Source organism: Carassius auratus, chromosome 42 (genome assembly GCF_003368295.1).
Source record: "Carassius auratus strain Wakin chromosome 42, ASM336829v1, whole genome shotgun sequence".
Lineage (NCBI taxonomy): Eukaryota > Metazoa > Chordata > Actinopteri > Cypriniformes > Cyprinidae > Carassius > Carassius auratus.
Window position 1 is genome coordinate 10,025,514 of NC_039284.1, and position 22,072 is coordinate 10,047,585.

General features: G+C 36.6%; 1 protein-coding gene across 8 annotated transcripts in view; it reads right to left on the bottom strand.

The window, feature by feature from the left end:
- Positions 1-20,704, bottom strand: part of LOC113060591 (echinoderm microtubule-associated protein-like 1) — a 39,341-nt gene extending 18,637 nt beyond the window's left edge. For 7 of the 8 annotated variants that reach the window (XM_026229635.1, XM_026229634.1, XM_026229633.1 and 4 more), the window contains exons 1-3: positions 20,313-20,704; positions 3,811-3,993; positions 498-627 (exon numbers count right to left, since the gene is read on the bottom strand). In XM_026229635.1, coding sequence (XP_026085420.1) covers positions 498-627; positions 3,811-3,993; positions 20,313-20,454 — 455 coding nt within the window. In that variant the 5' untranslated portion in view covers positions 20,455-20,704. Of the gene's footprint in view, positions 1-497; positions 628-3,810; positions 3,994-13,827; positions 14,225-20,312 lie in introns of those variants that run through there. The other variant, XM_026229636.1, reaches the window with a different exon arrangement.
- Positions 20,705-22,072: the final 1,368 nt, after the last annotated feature.

Sequence of the window (22,072 nt, forward strand, 5' to 3'; positions counted from 1 at the left end):
TGCTTCCTGTCTCATAGTTGACTCACTTGAACCTGTGTCTTTTAGGTTTAGCATTTCTTATCATGAACTGATAAAAACCTGAGCTGACCTTTATCAGACAAAACCTTGCACTGTTATCTTGTGTATTGTAATGCACTGGATGGATATCTATTATAGAGAATGGTTTGAACAATTTCATCTTTATTTATAAAATGAAAAGTACTAAGATTTCAGTCAATTATGGATTTAGGAATACCAGACGACCTTTAAAATCTGAACTGATTTTTACACTAGGCATCATACATTAAAGGAAGGAGGATCTCACACTAACACACTTTCAAGTTGTGAAATGTTTCGTATACAACAAACTTACACAAAAATATAAGCCTTGTTGCTAAGAGACACGTGACAAATGCAAACATTTATATTGTAAAATCAGCTCCAAATATTTGTTTTCAAAGTCTGAAGCTAAAATAATTGTTGCCTGTGCCCATCATACATTACTCAATTTCTCTTACCTTTTGGTTGCTGGTGAGTTGTTGTCCTTCTTGGAGCCAGAGGGGGATGGCAGTGTGCCACCCTTCTTAGGCAGGACAGTACCGTTGTTGACTGTGGATCTCAGGGGCAGAGCTGCAATCATTGGTCTAGCTGAAATATGGAAGAAACAAGGGCAGAATTACACACAGCACTGCAGTCAGGCATTTATTATCTGTGATTTACAATCTTTTTGTAAACTAGATCAACAACATCAAACTTTTAACAGTTAACTTTACATTCTCAAAGGCCCGATGAAATCATTTGACAAGCACAGCTTTTTTTCCTGTTTTGATTTAATTCCTATTGAAAATGAAGTTTGAATGGTACATATAGAAGGGACTCATGCCTTTTGTTCTAAATGGTTTGTTATGCCATAGCCATGAACAATCATTTAATACTTGTAGTTAGTTGAATGTGGTTTTAGGGGAGTAATACTGTAATTCTAGAGATCATCTGACTGGACAAAAATCTGTGAAGTGCAGGTTGTGTCATCAATATTCTTGCGTCATTGTCCAAAAAGAGAAACATACTGAATTTTAAATACACATAAAAGTGAATTTTCTTTATGGTATATTAACATATAGATGAACTCAAAGCTAACACACATGGACAAAAGCCACAAAACTCACATTTTAATTGTATATACAATATCATTCAAAAGTTTGGGGTTAGTCATTTTTGTAATTTTTTTTGACTCAGAGAAGAAACATTTCTTATTATTATAGTGTTGTGCTGCTTAATATTTTTGTTGAACCAGGAAACATTTTGTAGGATTCTTTGATGATTTGAAAGTTTAAAAGAACGGCATTCGAAATCTTTTGTAACATTATACATTAATTTACTGTTACTTTTGATCAGTTGAATGCATCCATAATAAATATACTATTAATTTCTTTCAAACAAATAAAATAAACCTCGGTGACCCCCAAACTCTAACAGTGGTGTATATACTTAATGCATCATACAGTAAACATTCCCAAATGCAAAGAAATGGAACAGAGCAGTGACCACAGAATTCCAGAATATATGTTATTCTTGCTTCCTCAGACTGTCCTGCAATAGGTTGAGCCATGAACTGACTACATTAAAATGCAATTGTGGTTCACAAAAGTCCAGGTTGGAGAATAATATGCCTTTGTGCAATTCAAGTACTAAATAGTGCGTCCACACCTGCAGTCTAACTGCTGATGCCAAAGATTTTTGAGAGCCTTTATTTACATTACCCTATGCATTTGCATGATTAAATATTCATCACAGCAGAGCTGCTTGACTGTGTTATGAATGTGTAGGCAGTGGGACAAAAATACAGTAGAAAAAATAAAAGAAAGAATAAGGCAAAAGTGCATAATGATTTTTCTTTTGTTTCAAAGAGATCAGCCTTCACAGAGCGTCAAGGATTATGAAGAAGGAAAGCATGACTCATCTTGCACACACTTCAAACAGACAGGGGAATGGATGAAGTGAACATGAGCAACCAAAGTACACCAAAAATAAACATTTCTTTATTGGTTTGAGGAGTCTTGGACCCCAGGTTGACATTTGGTAGCACAAATTCATGCAGTCTGGCTAATTAGTGTCTGACATCACAGCAGCAAGTGTTTCAAACCTTTGAGACGGTAAAGAAATGTGACTCTAATTATCCACTTTATCCTACAGTTCAAAGGATTATGTGGATTTAGTAAAGCTTAGTTAGACAATCCCCAAAAATCTAGATATTTAAGGTGACAAGCCACTTGCCATGTCTGTTAGACCAAAATTATCATCATACTTGAGGTTTTTCCAATGTCTCTTTTTTTGTGCTAGTTTGTCAGTCTAGCATTAAATGTAATTAGGACCAGAGTGTTTGTTAAGCACACTAACAAGCATCTTATAATGTTAATCTCACCAATCTCAAAATAACTAGACATATGTGAGACAGGACTATTCGTCACACATGCTGGGGTGAAATTAGAGATGCACAACACATAAATGATCATAAGAGTATCAGCCAATATTTGTGTGTGTGTGTGTGTGTGTGTGTGTGTTTAATTTATTATGTGTCTGATTACGTTGGAATTGAAATAATTAAGTTCCACTCTTTTCCTCAGCTAAGTAAAAAAAATAATAATAATAAATATATATATATAATTTTTTTATGTACATTATGATGATTTTATTAATGATTTCAATCGTGCGAAAGTTAATTAATTTACTCAAATTTACTCACCCTCATGTTGTTACAAGCCTGCCTGACTTTTCTGTGAATCAAAAGAGAAGATATTCTGAAGAATGATGTTAACCAACAGTCAGTTCCCACTGAATTTTATTGTATTTTTTGTCCATTCAGTGAAGTCAATGGGAATCAAATCTGTTAGTTAACAACATTCCTTTTAAAATAACCTTCTTTAATGTTCTACAGCAGAAAGACATTGAAGCTTTGAAACAACATGAGGGTAAATTAATTAAGAATTTAATTAAGAATTTAGAATAAGATTAAGCATAAGAAATGAAGTCAGATTCATTCATAATCTCTAAATTAAACCCAGTAGATTAAGCATTAACCTCTCTACGAACTTCTGACACATAACTCATGATTTCTGCAAGAGATATTGAACTTTTAATAACAAACGGAGTCACTCAAACACCTACAAGTTAATAACATCATGTAAATAAACATAGGGTTGAAAATTACCATATCCATTTTGCATATTAAGAAACACTCAGTATATCAAGCAAATACCAAATCTGATTAACATTTAAAATGGAACCTACTGATCGTGGATTATACATATCAGCAACCATTTCCTTATCAGTGCATCACTAAGTGAAATATAACTCATATAAAACTCAGTCCTCAGTGTCCATGCATTTGTGATGTCAGATCCAGTGACGTGACTAAACTGTGCTCTTTGTATTAGTGTGTAGCTCCTGACAAGTGAGACACGAGCCCCCCTGCCTACCTGGCTTCCCAAAACTGCTGTTAGAGGAGGGAGAGTCTCTCCTCACTGCTGCTTCTAAACATAATCACAATATGAGAAAACAGTTGAGGGAAGGGAATAGGAGGATGGGAGAGTAGAGAAGAAAGGAAATGAATAGCAATAGGAGAGAAAACTGCTGCTGGAGCATGGATGGGAAGAAGATGAAAAAGTAAGAAATGGCACACAGGTGGTTTTGTAGAAATTTGTTTTTCAGTGAGGCTCAAAGATAAAAAAAATTACTGAACATGGTGCAGTAAAGCAAAGCTGATATAAATAAAGTGATCTGGAAACTCTAGGACTTTCCACCAAATGAGGTGACCGAGGGACTGTGTGGTACCTTTGGTTGGTCCTTTCCTGCTGAGCATGGCCTGCTGCTCCTCTGAGATGTTCAGTCTCCTCACCACATCAGCCAGGGCCGACTTGAGCAGCTGAATCTCATCCTCCTGCATCTGAACCCGCTGCTCCAGAGAGGAGATCCGGTCCGTCACCTCCATACTGCTCGCCACCGAGGCACTGTCATCTATAACACACGGAAAAAAAAACTCAAGTATGGCAAACTAAAGCTGAAATAATGCTGCAAAATCTTAGAACTCAAGATTTTTAAGGGGAAAAAAGGAACTCAAGATTTTTAAGGGGAAGTTGTGGCCTAATGGTTAGAGGGTTGGACTCCCAATCGAAGGGTTGTGGGTTCTAGTCTCGGGCCGGACGGAATTGTGGGTGGGGGGAGTGCATGTACAGTTCTCTCTCCACCTTCAATACCACGACTTAGGTGCCCTTGAGCAAGGCATCGAACCCCCAACTGCTCCCCGGGCGCCGCAGCATAAATGGCTGCCCACTGCTCCGGGTGTGTGCTCACAGTGTGTGTGTGTGTGTGTGTGCTCACTGCTCTGTGTGTGTGCATTTCGGATGGGTTAAATGCAGAGCACAAATTCTGAGTATGGGTCACCATACTTGGCTGAATGTCACTTCACTTCACTTTAATTTTATCCAGTATATAACAGTATCTTTTTCATTAAATTCATAACAATTGTTAGTAAGTACCACTGTTAAAAATAGGGTTCTCCATAAGTGCCTTAAAGAACCATTACTAAATTATTAGTAAATGTATAATATAGGTTCATAAAATATTAAAGATGTGTCTGAATGTGGAAAATATTTACTTACTATTACATTCTATTTTGAATGTAACTCACCACTTGAATTCATTTTAGATACCATAAAAACTATGTCTGTCAATAAAATTAAATAATTATAATAATTCTCATGATTTACCTGTAAAACATTTTTTTCTAAATAATAATACTTTTAATGGTAAAAGACTAAAAAGTATACAGTCAACTTGTTAAACAGTTTACAGTAAGCTTACTTTGTGAAAATAATAAATCTAATGTGGCATTTCAAGTAATTATACAGTAAAATAATGCTACATTTATGCCAACAATAATGTCAAACTAATGTTTTTGGATGTGAAAAAGAACAAGTCACCTTGTGTTCTCCTTCTATATATTAGTATTAACCACAGCTACTTGTGATGAGCTTTGATTACATGTGGCTTATATATTAAAAAGGCACAAAGCAGAATATTATGGCAGAAAAAAGATTTTAGTACTTCAGTTGGTGTATTAACATTATATCTGTTAATGAAATATTGCATATATGTTGTAATATATTTTACAGCTGCCTGGTTTTTACCATAAAAAAATAGACTATCGAAAAATTGACTATTCGGTGACCATTGAATTTAAGCCAAAAGTCTCGTCCAGCAGGGTGCGTTTGAAAGAGTCAGAGAGGGACGGCCTAACATGTCCTTCTTCGTTTCATACAAACATGCTGATGGTTTTTGCGGCACCCTTCCCTAACAGCTGCTGACCCAGAGAAACCCTGTTACCCTCTCTTGCACTCAAACACACAACCAACACACATATAAAAGAGCAGTTTACGGTTTGCTAGGTGATTAGACTGCTTAGTAAAATCAGTGATATGAAACATTAATGAAACGAATGCTTTCAACCCTTCCCTGAGAATAACGTCTTCATTAATTATACACTGAGAGGAAGCAGCTGGTAATTAAAGCAATAATAATAAAAAAAACTGTTAAAGATTTATAAGGAAGTCATTCAGTTAGCTGGGTGCATGATGACTCTACATCTGTTGAGATCTTATTCATTGCAGATTCTTTTTTAATATTGTTTAAGGTCAGACTGGTATCATATTTGAACACTTTACAATAAGGTTAATTTCATTAATATTTGTCATTAGGTATCATGAACTATTAATGACTTTTAATTACTTTTAAATACTTTTAATTATTAATCTAGGTTAATGTTAATTTTAATGTATATTAGTGTTAATTAGTATTTTTTTTTGTTTGTTTCCTAATATTTAATACATTAACTAATGATAACAAATTGAAACCTACTGAAAAGGTGTTACCAGCATTTGATTAACAATTTATGCTAAATACGTCTCAGTTAACTGACATTCAGTAATACCATTTAAAATATGAATTCATAGCGAGTGTGACCTGAATTAGAATAACGCCAACTATGAGTCCCATCAGCTTGAATAATTGGCAGATGGGAAGCTTCAGGCAAAATAAAAAATGGATAGTTTTGAAAGTGAAATTTAGATAAGTACCTTCCACTGCAAACATTCAATCACTCAATGTTTCCATACCTCAGCTGAGCTGTATGATTATACACACACACACACACACACACACACATCAGCTCAGCACATTTAATGGCCTCCAGCCATTCCACTTAAAATTAATTTGCTTGCCCTGCAAAAACGATCATAATCTTTAAATGTTCAGTGGTGATTAATCGCCTCTTGAAGATAAGCCTCTTAATGCAACACTATTTCACTCGGTCAAGATATTCAGATAACCCGTAGATATATATTTTCCTGCACGGACCGGCACACTTCAGCCCTCGGTATTGGGAAAAACCATCCAGATATCCCAGCATTGATAAAGGTTTCTGTTACTGGATCACTGAAGGTTTTGACTACGCTACGCTAAGGCTTTTCATTATGAACAAAGGAACATACACTGTGAATCCCTACATACACACACGCACGCACGCACTTCAACAAAGACAAAACCTAATAAAAAATGACTACTAATAATTAGAGCCGCAAATCATGCTGTTTGCATAGAAATTGCCTCTTTGATAGAAAATATTAATCATTGATTGAGGCCGTCCCACGGATTCATCTTTTCAAAAGCTCCATGGGGAGATTATTCTCTTTTCTCCACGCACAAACATAGTTTTCAACCATACTGAAGCCGCTGGTGGCGTAATGCTAATAACCAGAACAATAAATGACTACATTTGCTCAATAGCCTAAAAGTGCTTCCCGCTCATTTGGCAAATGCACAAAATGAAACCGCACTCTACAAAAGTGCATGTGATAGAGCATGTAAACACACGCTTAAACACATATTTAATTCTATTCCTTCTAAAACGCTAATGCTCTCCATTGTAAGGATGAAAGAACCTGAGATACTTTGATCTCGTGAGAAACAGACAATACAAACATGCACAGGCATCTTCGAGACACCCCACAGAGTGGAGGTGCAGGAGACCTCCTTCCCTTCTGGCCATTTGTTTTATTTTAAATCCCTTCACCCATGCTTCCTTCTACTTACTCAGCTCAAAATTATTACATGAAAATGTCAATGCATTATTTTTCTAAAAGTCTGGTATGCATCTTTTACTCTTAGATTCATCTTTGAGAATTTGATGTCTTGTATTGATTTGATATTTATGAATTGGCTATGTAATTGGCATAATCTTTACCTGACTGATAATACATTGTTACATTTGATTTACTCTGACTTACTCAGAAATTATTTTCTCAAGTAGATTAAGTGAAGGCTATGTTTCTGCAAATCTGCGTCCAGGGTTAATTGCATACTAAAACTCAGGCTAGATGGAGCATAGGGCACATCAGGTAAGATTTTAGATTTCTGACTAACCGCTTGACTTTAGTTAAGTTGTACTCAGTTGCATTAACTATGGGGGGCTAGTCAAACTACTGGTCATAACCGCTGGTTATTGTCTCAGCTTTAAGTTGTACCTAGTTATGTAACTGTCGGGGGCTAGACAGGTAGTGCTAGCATAAACGCTGATTATTGTTTTGAGCTTTAACTAAGTTGTACATGGGTAACTGAGGGTGACTACTAGTCATAACCTCTGGCTACTGTTTATACTGGCGAGTTTGTGATCGTGGGCCACACGTAGAAGAATGGCCGTCGTGGGGCACCCTGAGCGACATAGATTCCAGCTACACATGACTGCAGGTGAGTATCAGGGAGCGGGCACTTCAACCACATTAAAAACATTCGTGGGAATATATCAGTGCAGCATGAACTGACACAACTTGCAATTCTTGTTGCTGTTCGCTATGTTAAAACAGACGCATTGGCAGCCGTCCATATCTTCTAATCTAATATGTTTCAGAAATCAACCGCTCAGACCAACGATGCACTTCCCTTGCCATTGTCTCTCTCTATCTCTGCCTTTCTGCCATTTCCCTCTGAATTCAATCTCGTTCAGTTGCACTGTGATTGAATTGGACGTCAGCCCATCTCTAGCTTTCATGTAGTAAAGGAAATTACTGTTTGTTAGATAGCACATCGCAATCCTAACTAATCTTTTTCTAGCTTCTGTTAGTTAACTTCCCAACACTGAACAGCTCTTTCATAACTATTATCTGGTGATTAGACAGAAGATTGAACCAAAAACTGAACAGTGCACTGAAAATCTACACCCCACCCCAGCAGAGTAAAACAGTTGATCAGTTTTACAAACCAGAGTCTATTTGTTTCAGATAACCATCTCTAGGAGAGGCTCAATCCCATTTTGCTTTAGACAGTTTGGTGCATGAATTGAAGTTAAATTTAATACCTGTCCATCTTAATAACACTGAATTTTTTCCCCCATCCTCCCAAGAAAGAGTGACAGGACTGATCTCACACAGACAGACTTGTCCACCAAAAGACAGACTGCCCACAAAATAAGATTGAAACTGAAGTCCAATTCCTGACCTACTGGCCTGACGAAGCACAGACATTCATTCGCTGTTTTAAAACCACTGCAAAGAATTTCAATGTTGAATCCATGCTGCTCAGAGAAAGTCCTGGTAGTGCAAACCTATCTGCAAGATATGTAAATCTTAGAAACAACCAGTGTTACACAAACTCGAAATGCTTCATATTGAGTACTTAATAAATATAAACATATATCAGGTGAATTATCAAAAAATATGTTTAATGCTTACTAAAAATAATGTTTAAGTTTCATCTCACCAGCTATTTATTGGTCTTCATGAAATTAAACAAAACAGATGTATTAAATTATTAAATTAGAAATTAAGCAAATGAAAAAAAAACATACATTTAACAGTTCAAAAAATGTTTTCATTAATGTTAACAACACTTTGATTAAAAATAATAATAGTTCCTAAAATAAAAACTAAATTACAACTTAAAAATATACATTTACAATTTAGTCTACTAACTGTAATGGTACTCATCAATATATTAGTATAAAAAATGTATAAAAAAATACTAATAATAATGCTTTAAATCCTTGAATAATGATATAAACTACATAAAGGCAGGGCAGGGTAGAAAGTGTCAGTGGATGGATTATCAAAGCAAAACGGACTCTCTTTAATATCTCCCTCAAAGCACTGAGGCTGATTAATAATGCATCCCTGGTCTCTCTCTGAGTCTGAACCTACTAGCTGATTCACTCAAACCCTGTATCTGCCCCATAGATGAGTCTCAACAGGAGCAGGGTGCTAAGGTTTCTAAGGATTATCATTACGCTAACAGTGAATGTGATCATGTTCCTTCACTTTGGAGGCTTGTCTACCCATAAGATGAAGGCAAATTTAAACTATCCCATATCTGGCTTAATAGAGCTGCTGTACAATGCCAATTACATTGCACATTTCTAAAGGTGCGGGTACATTTTCTGTTGTTACGCAATTTTTTTTCTTCATTTCCATAGGAATCTTAACGATCTGGAATTTCACATGGAGGTAGAAAGATTTTACCATGCTGATTTCACAACGGGTTCAAGTTGGTCACACAAATTCACTGTGTTCACCAACATGATGCTGCAGTTTGAAAGTGACTATTTTAGTATTGATTCATGCATTATTACACTATTGACAGTGGACTTTTTTGTCTTCCAAGATTTGCTAATGCAAAATATGACAAATAAAATATAAACAACACTGCATATTGTGTTTTTGGAAATATGTTGAAATATTAATATATATATATATATATATATATTTGCCATGTGGGGCAGCTCACCAGTTTTTGTGACAGTGCTATTAACAAAATGCATCCTTCTAGTGAAAATTCCTCAAAGTGAATCCTCCTAGAGCTTTTCACAAACGATTCTCATCAGCAATCTGGCCACTGAGACTGGCCTCTTACATAAAGAGTTCATGCTGAGAGACACAGGGAGGATCTTTGAGAGAAAGTGAGTTTGTTCTTTAAGAGGATTACAACCGCCTGTTTTCCCAACCACTTTGTTTTTGCGACCTGAGTTCACAGATCCAAGGTCAGTTCGTTGAGCACCCATCTGGAAACTCTGGCGATAGTAAAACGGTGCTCTGTCTCACAGTGTAAGTGATTCAAAGAAAGTGGCTGCACTGTTATAAAATCCAGCAAAGCCCAGAATGAAGCAAGAGAACAGTATGATGCCAAGCTATTTGCAACATTACAGGTATATAATAAGGAAAAAAGATGGCCTTTAGCAAACAGGACTTGGGAGGTAAAAATAGACGCATGAGATCATCCCAAAGACCTCACCTGTGACCTCTGGCATGAAAAGAGCAGGAGAAAGAGAGAAAGCAGGGAAGAGGTGATGAGCAGTGCCAAACTGTCCCAATGAGAGCCAGAGATTCAATCCAACTTACATCAGCAAAATCTACCTTCAGGTAAAGCTGTAATCAACCTATTAATGCAGATGTCTTCTACAATTCTGATTTAAAATCCTGTGTTTTATAATTGAGGCTTAATCTTTACAATTTAACAATACTGACTTGATTTTTACATTTTCTGAATAGTAAATGCAGGATGAGTTTAGTGACTTAGTCTTATCACCACAAATCTAGGGTGTTGTGGGTGGCTGCCAGCAAGAAGCTAAGTGTTTCCTAAAGTTTTGTGAGTGTTTTTAGCATACCGTTGTTAAGATAACGGTGATGATACACGGGTCTGGATACTTTTGGTCAGTGGTGGGCTCTGGTTGCCTGTTGATGGAAACATTGTTAAAAAAGTTTCCCCGTGTATCACCACCTTAAGTGTTTTTAATGTGTTGCTATGTGGTTGCTAGAGTGTTTTTTAGAGTGTTGCAGTTGCAGTTGTTACTATGTTGCCATGCGGTTGCTAGGGTATTATGAGTGTGTTAGAGTTATGCACTTGCCATGGTGTTGCTATGGTGTTCTGAAGTTTTGAACTTGTTGCTATGCAGTTGTTAGGATGTTGTTAGTGTGTTGCTATGTGGTTGGTAGGATGTTCTGAGTATGTTGCTATGCAGTTACTGGTATAAGTGTTTTTTACATGTTGTTATGTGGTTGCTTAGTCATTCTGGGTGGTTCTTGCATTCAGAAACAGCTAGACTCAGCACAGAAAAACAAAACAGGCTCCAGTTGTATTGAAAGTCAAACTTATTTTAACTTGAGACAATGTCTTTAAAAAAGCGTTACTCATGGCGCAAGATGTAAAAAAAAATAGAGGCACATCACAATGGTTGAAGATCACCCTCTAATGCATATTTAAAGGCATCAAATGAAAATTCAAACCATTTTCTAAATTAAATTTGTTGAATGTAGTGAATTATTCAACAATGCATGTTTCTTTTTTCATTGATATTGTTTAAATACAAATGTCATAACTTGATCTTCCAGTGAAACTGAAGATCAAGAACTGAAGGATTTATTAACAATTTACTAAAGAAATAATAATAATAATTTATATTTTTGTACTATATATATATATATATATATATATATATATATATATATATATATATATATATATATATATCTGACTGCAAGTTCATAATGAGACCTTCCTCCTTTCAATCAACAACTAATGGACTTTCATACTACATATTTTTCTTTCTTTCCTGATAATCCAATTCACTTGGATGCACATCACAATACACTATCCTTCTGTCGCTACTTCCATCACATTGTGAATTTAAAAAGACAGACAGATCAAAGAACGATCAAAGAACATATCCGGTGTGAACAGTCCCTTAGCAAACACCACTAATGAAAGGACGATGGAATTATAAAATGAGGACAATAGAGGAGAGGGTTTGCCAAACTGCTTGATGGGATATTAGTGTACATCTTATCTTTCTCCTTCCCTCTCATGCACTCCTTACTATGAAAAAGTTGTTAGCATGCTGCATGTGTAAGACATGCTATATGTGTGTTTACGTGTGTGTTCATTAATCCCACCAGCCTCCATCCCCACAGAGAGACAACAATCAGTGACAAGTGATGCGGAGATGCCCGTTGTTCCCTGTTAATCTCCTCCAGGCAGCCAGGGAGGCAGAGAAAACAACTTTATATGAACCACAGAGGAGGGTGTTTTCCACCCCCACCACCCTGCTCACTGGCAAGAAAACAACAAGAGGGGTATTTTAGGGACAACAGAGCTCTAGCCCCAAGCCTCGCTGTTAGGATACAGGAAGTGGTCGGGCTAAGAGAGGATTAAAGGGAAACTGAGCCGATCCTGATCAGCAGTTATCCCTGTGCTCTGGGAGAAAGTGCACAGGCCTAACACGCTCTGATATATGGGCTCATGAGACTACTGAAAACAGAGCCTGTTGTGTTGTTATGGGATCAAAACTGGCAAATGTTTTTGTCCTACAAATGAGTTGCTGGCCAGAGATGTGGTTTAGCTGTTCAATGTTTTAATTGTTTGCTAGCAATAATATTATAAAGGTTTAAATGCATTATTCAAGAAATATGAGCAAAACGAGCAGAAATGTGTTGTACACAAAATAACTCTATATATTTACACAAATAAAAATGTAAAAAGTCAATAAGCAAAGTTGTCAGTAGGATCTTGACCAAATGAGATCTTGGCCAAATATCAGCTGATTAATAATATCAGTCTGATCGAGATATTTTAAAGAATGAATTATTTCTATTTAAATTTCATGAATGAACTGATTATTTTCACACTCTAATATATAAAACTGTTCAAACGTTAGGTGTTTTTTGAGGGGGGTGCCTCCTGCTCAACAAGGCTTCATCTATTTGACCAACAACACAGTAAAATAATAATATTGTAAAAATTGTGTGGATCAAAATAAGTATTTTCTATTTGCATACATTTTAAAACCTTAATTATTCCTGTGATGTCAAAGATAAATTTTTAGCAGCCATTACTCCCGTCTTCCGTGTTACATGATTTAAACTTTGATACATTTTTTCAGGATTCTTTCATTAATAAAAAGTACAAAAGAACAGCATTTATATGAAATAGAAATCTTTTTGTATCATTAAAGTTCTGTCTACTGTCACTTTTGATCAACTGACTGCATGCGTGCTGAAGTATTGAGCTGTATTGTAACTTTTTATTAAAAGGTCAGTTCTCCCTCAATTCTCTGACATTTACGGCTTCAGAAGACTTGGAATATAGTGTATAAATCATATGGATTGCTTTAATTTTATTTTTGTCGTTTTTGAGCTTAGCATCCCTTGGTCACTACTCACTTTCAAGAGCAGCAGGAGCATTCTTGGAAATGTCTCCATTTATGATTTACAGAAGCAAAAATAAAATAATCATATAAGTTCGGAATGACACAAGGATGAATAAATAATGATATTAATTAAACAATTTCCTTTTAATAATTTTAAAGAGATAACTGTAAAGTAAACAAAAAAATAAATGATTAGAGATAGGGTAAATTATTCTTTTAAAAACACAAATTGCCATTTCAAAAGTGCTTTAAACTAATATTGTGCATTTTAGCATGTCAAGAGAACAACAAAACACACTTATAGACAATTTAAAGAACACTCTAAAGGACTCAGTGCTGCAAAAGTGAAGCTACACATCATGTCATGCTACTCACCCCACCCACATGCTCCTCGAACTCCACTTCGACAGACTAATCAATGAAAAAAGCTCACTCGTTCAGTCACAGGTCAACCACAGTGAAGAACGGCACACACAACTCTCTAAACAACAAAACACTTATCTCCATGTTTAATCAGCCAGGGCGTCTGTTCATGGGACCCACCCTTTATGGCAGACCCTCTCAGTCCAGCACAGTCACCATAGAGATGAGAAGACAAAACCGACCTGGAAAAGGCACGCTGGAGTACAGCAGAAACTGCGGGTTGTGCTGACTCATGCTCTCCTGAGAAATGGCACAAGCGGCGGGGAGCTCTGGTGGCAAACGAGGCAGGGAAGGAGGAGTGGAGACTGAGGATTTTGAAGGAGTCGCAGAGGGTCTGACTCACAGAGCAGGAGAAAAGTAGGGCAACATTAACTCATGGCTGGCTCTGCTTTCCTGCTCCTGACACAATGCTCTTTTCAGCGTGTGTGAAAGCCTGGGCTTTCTTCTCCTTCAGAACCCAGGGCATTGTGTACACTAAACAAATGGCCCAGAACAGTGGGTGGGTTGGTGGTTTAAATAAACTGAAGTGTTGTTCTTTGGGTGGGTTTGCCGATGCTGTGCGGTAACGACACTGGATGTTACATGCGGAAAATCATATGTCAAGCCCCTGTGCAGCACAACTGAGCTGATGGAAAAGAGAAAGCGTGTCAGTGTTGCTATTGTTAACTAAAACTCTTACTAAACTAAACTATTAAATCTATTTCCTTAACTGAAACAATATATTTTAGATGACAAATTAAAAACTAGAAATGTTAGCAAATTACTGAAAAACAAGTATTAAGATTTCTAAAAACTAAATTAAAATAAAGCTTTCTATTTATTTAAAAAAATAAAATAATAAAACTTAAACTAAAATAAAAACTGAAAAGATAAAAATAAAAGCTACTTCAAAATATTAATAAATAATATATCAAATTTACTATACTATATATACTGTTTGTTTCCTTAATTGAATTGAAATAAAACATAGTTTTTAGATGAAAAAATATGCAAAATACAATACAAAATAAAAGCTGACATACTGAAATAAAATAAAGCTAAATAGAAATATAAAAAAATGATAAAAATGACAAACACATAGGCTAAAATTACTAAAACAAACAGAAAATATAAAAAAAATAAAAGTGCTTATAAATACTATAATAGTATATAAAAATACTATAATAACTCTCCGTTGTGAGCATTTACCCGATATTTACATGCTTCTGCCTCCATGCATAATCTGTTCTGAACAAAAGAACATGGGGAAAGGCTTGCCATGACTCTCACTTGTGATTTCGCAGTGGTACAAAAAATTTCCATTGGATAAAGGATGCTCAAACAATACTGAAGAATTCAAATATAAAATCCCAGAAAGCCTTTTGGTTGGACTTATTCTGGTCCACACAACACATGCGCCATGTTTTACCATTGCAAAGCATTAGCATATTTTGAAGCAAAATTTGAATAATCCTGTCTGCTTGACACCCCCACAAAAGCCCCTTTGTTTTGGAAGCCCTTGAGAGTGAATGAGCGAGTGGAATATTCCAAAAACCTCCATAATGTACTAAAATAGCACAATACTATGCCTTCAGCAGAACCTGTGCTTCAGATATGTCACTGACACCTTGAACGCTGCACTGCTTGTGACTAAAAGGCAAAATGCAGTATGTCCAGGAAAAACACCTTTTGGTAAATCACAATAAAGTTTCATGAGTGTTAATCTGTTATTCTGGAAATTGTGGAAGCATGTGATATAAAAATTTAAAATAGCCACATTTTGTGGTGAGATCATCACAATTTACAAGTAACCATTATGAAAAGCATTAGCAAAAAACATGAGCATTAGATCAATCAAAAGAGACATTAAGGGCCCTATTTTAACGATCTGAAACGCAAGTGTCAAAGCGCGAAGCGCAAGTAACTTTGTGGGCGGGTCTCGGCGCTGTTGCTATTTTCCCTGCGGGATAAATGGCTCTTGCGCCCGGCGCAAATCTAAAATGGGTTGGTCTGAAGTAGCTTCATTATTCATAGGTGTGGTTTGGGCGTAAGGTGAAATAAACCAATCGGAGCGTCAACCAACATTCCCTTTAAAAGCAGGTGCGCAAGTTCCATTATGGATTGCTATTATTATGGCGTATTTACCAGGCGCACGCCAGGAGCGGTTCACAGCCGAGGAGACTGATGTTCTTGTAAGAGCAGTGAAAGACAGAGAAGTTGTGTTGTATGGGGATGGGAGAAACCCACCCAAAATAGCGTCGGTTAAACAGGTGTGGGAGGAAATAGCCACAATTGTTTCATCGATTTTTTTTTTTCTGGTTCTTGACGGACAAACAAATTTGTCAGATGTCCTTATATACATATATGTCTTGCCACTATCGGGCAAACAGATCTGATCCTTAATTACTACTATTAGCCTGAATAATTTGTAAGCAAGATTTCACAATGATTTCCGTCTTCTCATGTGTTAATATTTTTTTAGTGTAACAATTTATGATTTGCAAAAATAACTGTTGCATCTGTGTAGATTACATGAGCAAAGTGTATGCGCGTTGTGCACGCTATACATTATGGTCAAGCATGCGCCCTTAAAATAGCATAATGAACAACGCGCAACGCGCCACTGACTTTAGACTAGGTTTTTTCTGGTCAGTGGCGCAATTGTTTAATGGAACAGCAAAATAGCACCAGGGATTGTTTGCGCCGGAACACGCCTCCTTTTTTGCGCTGAACTGCCCAGGGAGCGCAAGTTCATTCACTAGTTTAGCGACGTGCTTCTGTGGACGGCGCTTTGCGCGCTTTGCGCGGGTGCAAAATAGGAATGACACATGTGTCGGTGTACAAAGTCAATTGCGCTGGGTGCAAGATAGGGCCCTAAGGCCTTATACAAGGTTACAAAATTCACTTCAAATAATTGGTCTTCTTCTGAACTTTCTATTCATCAAAATAACTGTAGAAAAATGTATCATGGATTCCACAGAAATAGCAACACAAGCATTTTTAACATTGATAATACAAAATGTTGATAATACAAAAGAGAGAGAGAGAGAGAACATGTAGCACTAATAGCTTTGGTCTTCTCAAATAGAAGGCCAGTGCAGATGATGGTTTCAGAATTGTTATCAGTAACGTAATGGGACAGAGTGCCAGATAAAGAGCCAATGCAAGTCATCTGGGGTCTGCCACATAACAGACAAACAACAGCCATGTCAATATCACCCATTTAACGGTAGACAAGATTTATCCCTCAGTATGCTTTTTTTTTTTTTTTATGAGAGCCAGCTCAATAAAAAACAGCACAAGATCCATAATACTAAATGAAATCGATGTCTAGCTTTGAACAAATCAGCATTCCTGGAAGAGTTATATTCTGTATATCAATATTTACCTCAAAATTCAAGTCACAGCATTGTACGGTCATTGAGAAGATAACGAATAAATGATGTCTTCCCAATTGGCTCTTATGAATTGTGTTAGAATTTTAACCTTTTGCTGCTAAGGTTGTGGAGAGGTCAAGTTTAGAGGCAAGTGGAAGCTTTTGTTCATGGCTTTCATTCTCACTCACTTTCAGTTTTCTTGTCTGGTTTGGTCGGTAACGTGAGCAGGTCTCTAATCCTAATCCTGTTGCACATGCATCCATCAGTGGCTCAAAGGACAGCCAATAAGAAGTGAGAGCCGAGTGCCAAGAACACTTCCCTGGCAACTGCAGCTGAATGAGACAACAGCAGTCAGAAAGATTGAGACGTCTGGTAGACGTTTAGATGCCACAACACCAGATAACCCATTCCTCCCTTCGCCAGAACTCACTGCCAATGTTTAATTTGAGTAAGGACATGAGGATATTTTCTCTTCAGTAAATGATAAAGATGATGGTCACATTTTGGCTGAATGAAAACAATCATGTAACAGTCAATCACTAAAAAATGAAATCTCTTCACGTCACTTACCCTCATGTCTTTCCAAACCTGGAGCACAAAAGAAGATATTTTGAATGTTTCGAGTGTTTGTCAATACAATGAAGGTAGGGGGCCAAAACAATATTAGATTCCACTGGCTTTTATTGTATGAACATTTTTATGTTTTATTTTATATTTTTTTATTTTTTGTTTGATGAAATGTCTTAATCTGAGGGCATGAGATGATTTAAAGTTCAGTCTTAAAGGATTACTTCAATTAAAAAAAAAATTCATTATTTATTCACCTTCATGTTGTTCCAAATTTGTATGACTTTATTTCTTTTGTGGAGCACAAACAAAGATATTTTGAATGTTTCAACAGTTTTTGTTGGTACAAAGCTAAAGTGGACTGAAAATAATTTAGAACCCGCACTGACTAATAAAGACATTTTTTAAAAATATCTTTTATGGAATGCCATAGTGAACAGAATATGAACTTTTCATTTTTTGAGCGAACTAAGCCTTTAAGATCGACCTTTAAATGACTCTTTTCATTCAGCCAAAACATTACCATCATCGTTTTCTCATCATCTAACCTCAGGCCTTTATAATATAAATTTTTGGCTGAACTATCCCTTTAAGAGTCTATCTTTTCTTAAGAAAACTACAAGCAGATGAATCTGAGGTTGGCAACACTTTAAATGAAGGTGTAAGGCCTATAGAATCTGCCTAATAAATTAGTTTGCTGACCCAGTATCCCTAAATTAGTGTGATTGGCTGATCAGTAACTCGTGAAGCATTTAAGAAAAAAATGACTTCATAGCAGATCCAGAGCTTTGGCTGAGCACTGTACTGCCAGATGACCTCACCGCAGCGCTCTCCAGCACATCCTCATTCAATTACCCACAGTCCTATGCTGGCCTAACAAGCCAGAATACAGGCCAGCCATCACAGCAGCTCTCATACTCACTCAGCCGAACAGAGTGAATGCAGAAAAGAAAAGAGATTGTCTTTTTACATTTAAGAACTTGTAAAACAAGATGTTTAGGAGTGTAACTGATGAATGAGGCCTTGAGCAGATTAGAGGGCTCTTAAATGCTGAATGGAAGACTTCGTATAGGCTACATGTCTGCCAAGATGAAGAAAGAGAAGATCACACAGTGTTTTATGGTGTCGCCACCGCACAATGATATCATAACTTCAGTGTAAACACAAGTCAGAAACCTCTGAGGAACACATTAGCCACCCAAGCGCTCACATGATAGATATACAGCTTGTCATGTCACATGACCCAGAAACAAATATGACTCTAATGTTGTATTTTCAAATCGCAATATGAACTTTAAAGGAGATTCATGAGTGAACAAACTAGGGATACACACCAATATTAAAACTCTGGCCGATACTGATAAGCTGATAGTTATGTTCATGTTTTGGCTGATAACAGATAAATGGTCAGCATTCAAATTAAATACTAAAAACTGAAACCAATCTTTAAAACTGAAACCAAATGCTTTAAATGCATTTGAAAGTGAATTTAGGCATCAAAATATACAGATTTACAATATTAAAGAATTGTTAAAAATTATTATTATAAAATTAATATTCAATAATAATAATTATTATTATTGTTATAAGGAAACAACACAATAAAATGATTCACTATAAAAAAATATTTATTTTAAATATAAGCATGCAATTAAATTTCAAATTTCAGCATATGTGCATACTGTATCCACTGATAAATTATAAAATCTCTAACTGATAACACTATAATATGATACAAATATACTGTGCATGTCTAGAACAAACATAATTATAAAAGAGAGAATGTTGATTTACAGTAGAAGAATAGACTACTATTTCAGTCTTTCTGCTACAAGATGTTGTCATTATTTTAATGTGTTACTTGTCAAAAAGCAGTGTAGTGTAGATTGAAATAAACCCTCACTAATAAAGGGTTAAACTACAGTTCAATAAAACATGCACTGTTGAAACTCATGCAAAAGCACAGCATCACATTGTACAAAAGAGCAGGGAGATCTTCAGACATCATATGAGGTTCCTTAATGCAAGAGATTAATGGTGTTTGACAGAACAGTGACATGCACATTTATTCATCCTGGAACAAGGAAATCCCTTAATAACCACCTCATCCTCCTCTCTTCTTTTCCTCTTTTATCATCAGCCCTCACCCAAAAGCCTTGAAGCACCAGCCAGCATACACACACATGACTACAGATCGCAATCAGGATGGCAGAACAACAAAAACGCCCTCAAAAAGGACAACAACCCAACAAATCAAAACTGACATCCTCATTCTTTAGCTTGTCGGAAAGGTCTTGAGTTTCATTTTCTGTGAAAAAAACGGTCTGATGTAATAAAGGTGTAAGAGATTTTTCCCTGCATTGAACACGTCAGTCTGAAAACAGCACCAAACACCTTCAGTCTCAGGAATGACAAATATGCGTCAGGTACCTAAACACTTTAAGAACCGGAATAACATAACGTGAGAGATTTCCTTCTAGATATACTTGCTTCGAGAGAATATCAGCGAGAAGCCTGTAAGAAAACTGTCAATTACTATCATTCGTTTCAAACTGATCCATCCCAGCCAAGAGGAATTAAAAACTTTGTCAAAGTTAAGGGACTCAAAAAGGTCATAGAGGTTAAGTGTAGCACCTGAGGTGCCACCGTCCAGCTGAGGCAACATGTTTACCTGTACAGGAGGAGATGTGGATCATAAGAAGGACAAGCTCTTAGACTAAAGACAGAAAACATGATGAGTTTACCGTTGCAGAACTGCAGCAGTGAGGAGGTGTCATAGAGACTGCTGTAGCAGGAGAAGCCGTCCTCCATTCTCTTCCACCCTTCTTCCCTTTCTCCGAAAACTCCGTTTCTTTCACTGGCTGTCCACTGCAGCTCTCTGTCCATTCAACATCCAGTCTTCTTCAAGGGTCAGCCTGCCAGTGTCATTCACCATGACAACCCATTCACCAAGTCACGCTAACTCAGACGCTCTCTATGAATAGAATTCCAAAAAAAAGAAAAGTTCTGAAGTTCTAAAATGTAGGTCTTCTTGCACTTTTTCTCTCTGTGCTGTTTTCCTGTGTGAGACCTCCAAAAGATAAATATGCCAGTTCAGGGCTCGAGCTCTGAGAGGAGGAATGTGTGCGAGTGTTTGTGTGATGTCGAGGACACTCCGCTGAGCTTGTCTGCGAGTCCTGATCTGACAGTGAAGAACGGACCAATCGGCGTACGAGGGGCGGAGCCTCTCTCAAAACATAAACCCTCCCCCTCCAGCTGACTCCACTCTGATGCTGTAGGAAACACTACTGGAAAAAAAATAAGCTAGAAAAAAACGACTTTAATGCTTTAGAGTTGTCTTAAAATAGGAACAAGTTGGTGAGAATCGATATTTAGAGTTGGCAAAGGGCTATTATTGATTTAGGGTATTTGTGTTTGTTTTCACTCACTGATTTAGAGATGTTGTACTTAAACTGGAGTAAAGAGGATTATGACTGTGTTGTTTGTGGGCGGGTGAGGCTAAATCTAAGCTTCCACGTTTCACAGAAGCAGGAAAGACGTTGTACTGTGTAACACATTTTAAACAAAACAATCATAAACAAAACCAACCATATCATTCAAAATTTTGGGGTCAGTAAGATTTTATCAAATGTTTTTGAAATAAGTGTCTTATAGACAGCAAGGCTGTATTTATTTGATAAAAAAATACTGTAAAAATAGTAGTACTGTGAAATATTATAACAATTTAAAATGTATGTTATTTATATGAATACATGTAAAAAATAAAAATTCCTGAAATGGCAAAGCAAAAATAGTGACATACTCTAGAGTTTTGTCACGCTACACTACAATAATCAGACAAAAATAGCTACACTGCTATACTTAAAAAAATCTGCTGTCGCATTACTTAAAACTTGTAGTTAGTTACCCCAGCATTGCAGACAGTAAAGAAATAAAGCAGTGCTTCCCACATGAGGAGGAAGGCTTTTGGGGACTTTTCCACATATGAGACACAATACATGACCTCACTTTCCACCCTTTATTCCATAATCCACACAAGCTTTTGGAGTAAAAATCTGAGCTAAACACTGACTATTCAAGCCTTATCTGCCTTCAGACAGACAAAGCAGTCTGGAAGACCATCAAAGAGAAACCAAGGTTGGAAGAAAGAGAATGATAGTGTATCTCAGTTTTGACAGTGGGTCGTCACAAGAGAAAACCTTTTTAAATTATTCAAGAGGCAGGCACATTCGGTGTAATATGCATACAAATTACAACATGGCCTATATTTACGTGTCTTCAAACAGACAAAACACAGTCAAAATGAAAAAAAGAAGAAGAAAAGAACAGAAAAGCTGCAAGAGCCTCTTTAAAGATCATCCTCTTGACCCCATCCCCCAACATCAAATAATGGCAAGTGGAAGAAAGCTCTGTGTTAAATTGGATTTCTAGGGGTTCTGTGTCCAATTTGGCCATGGCTTTTCCTCAGAAGCCTAAAAATAGTAAATGATCTGAGGTGGATGAT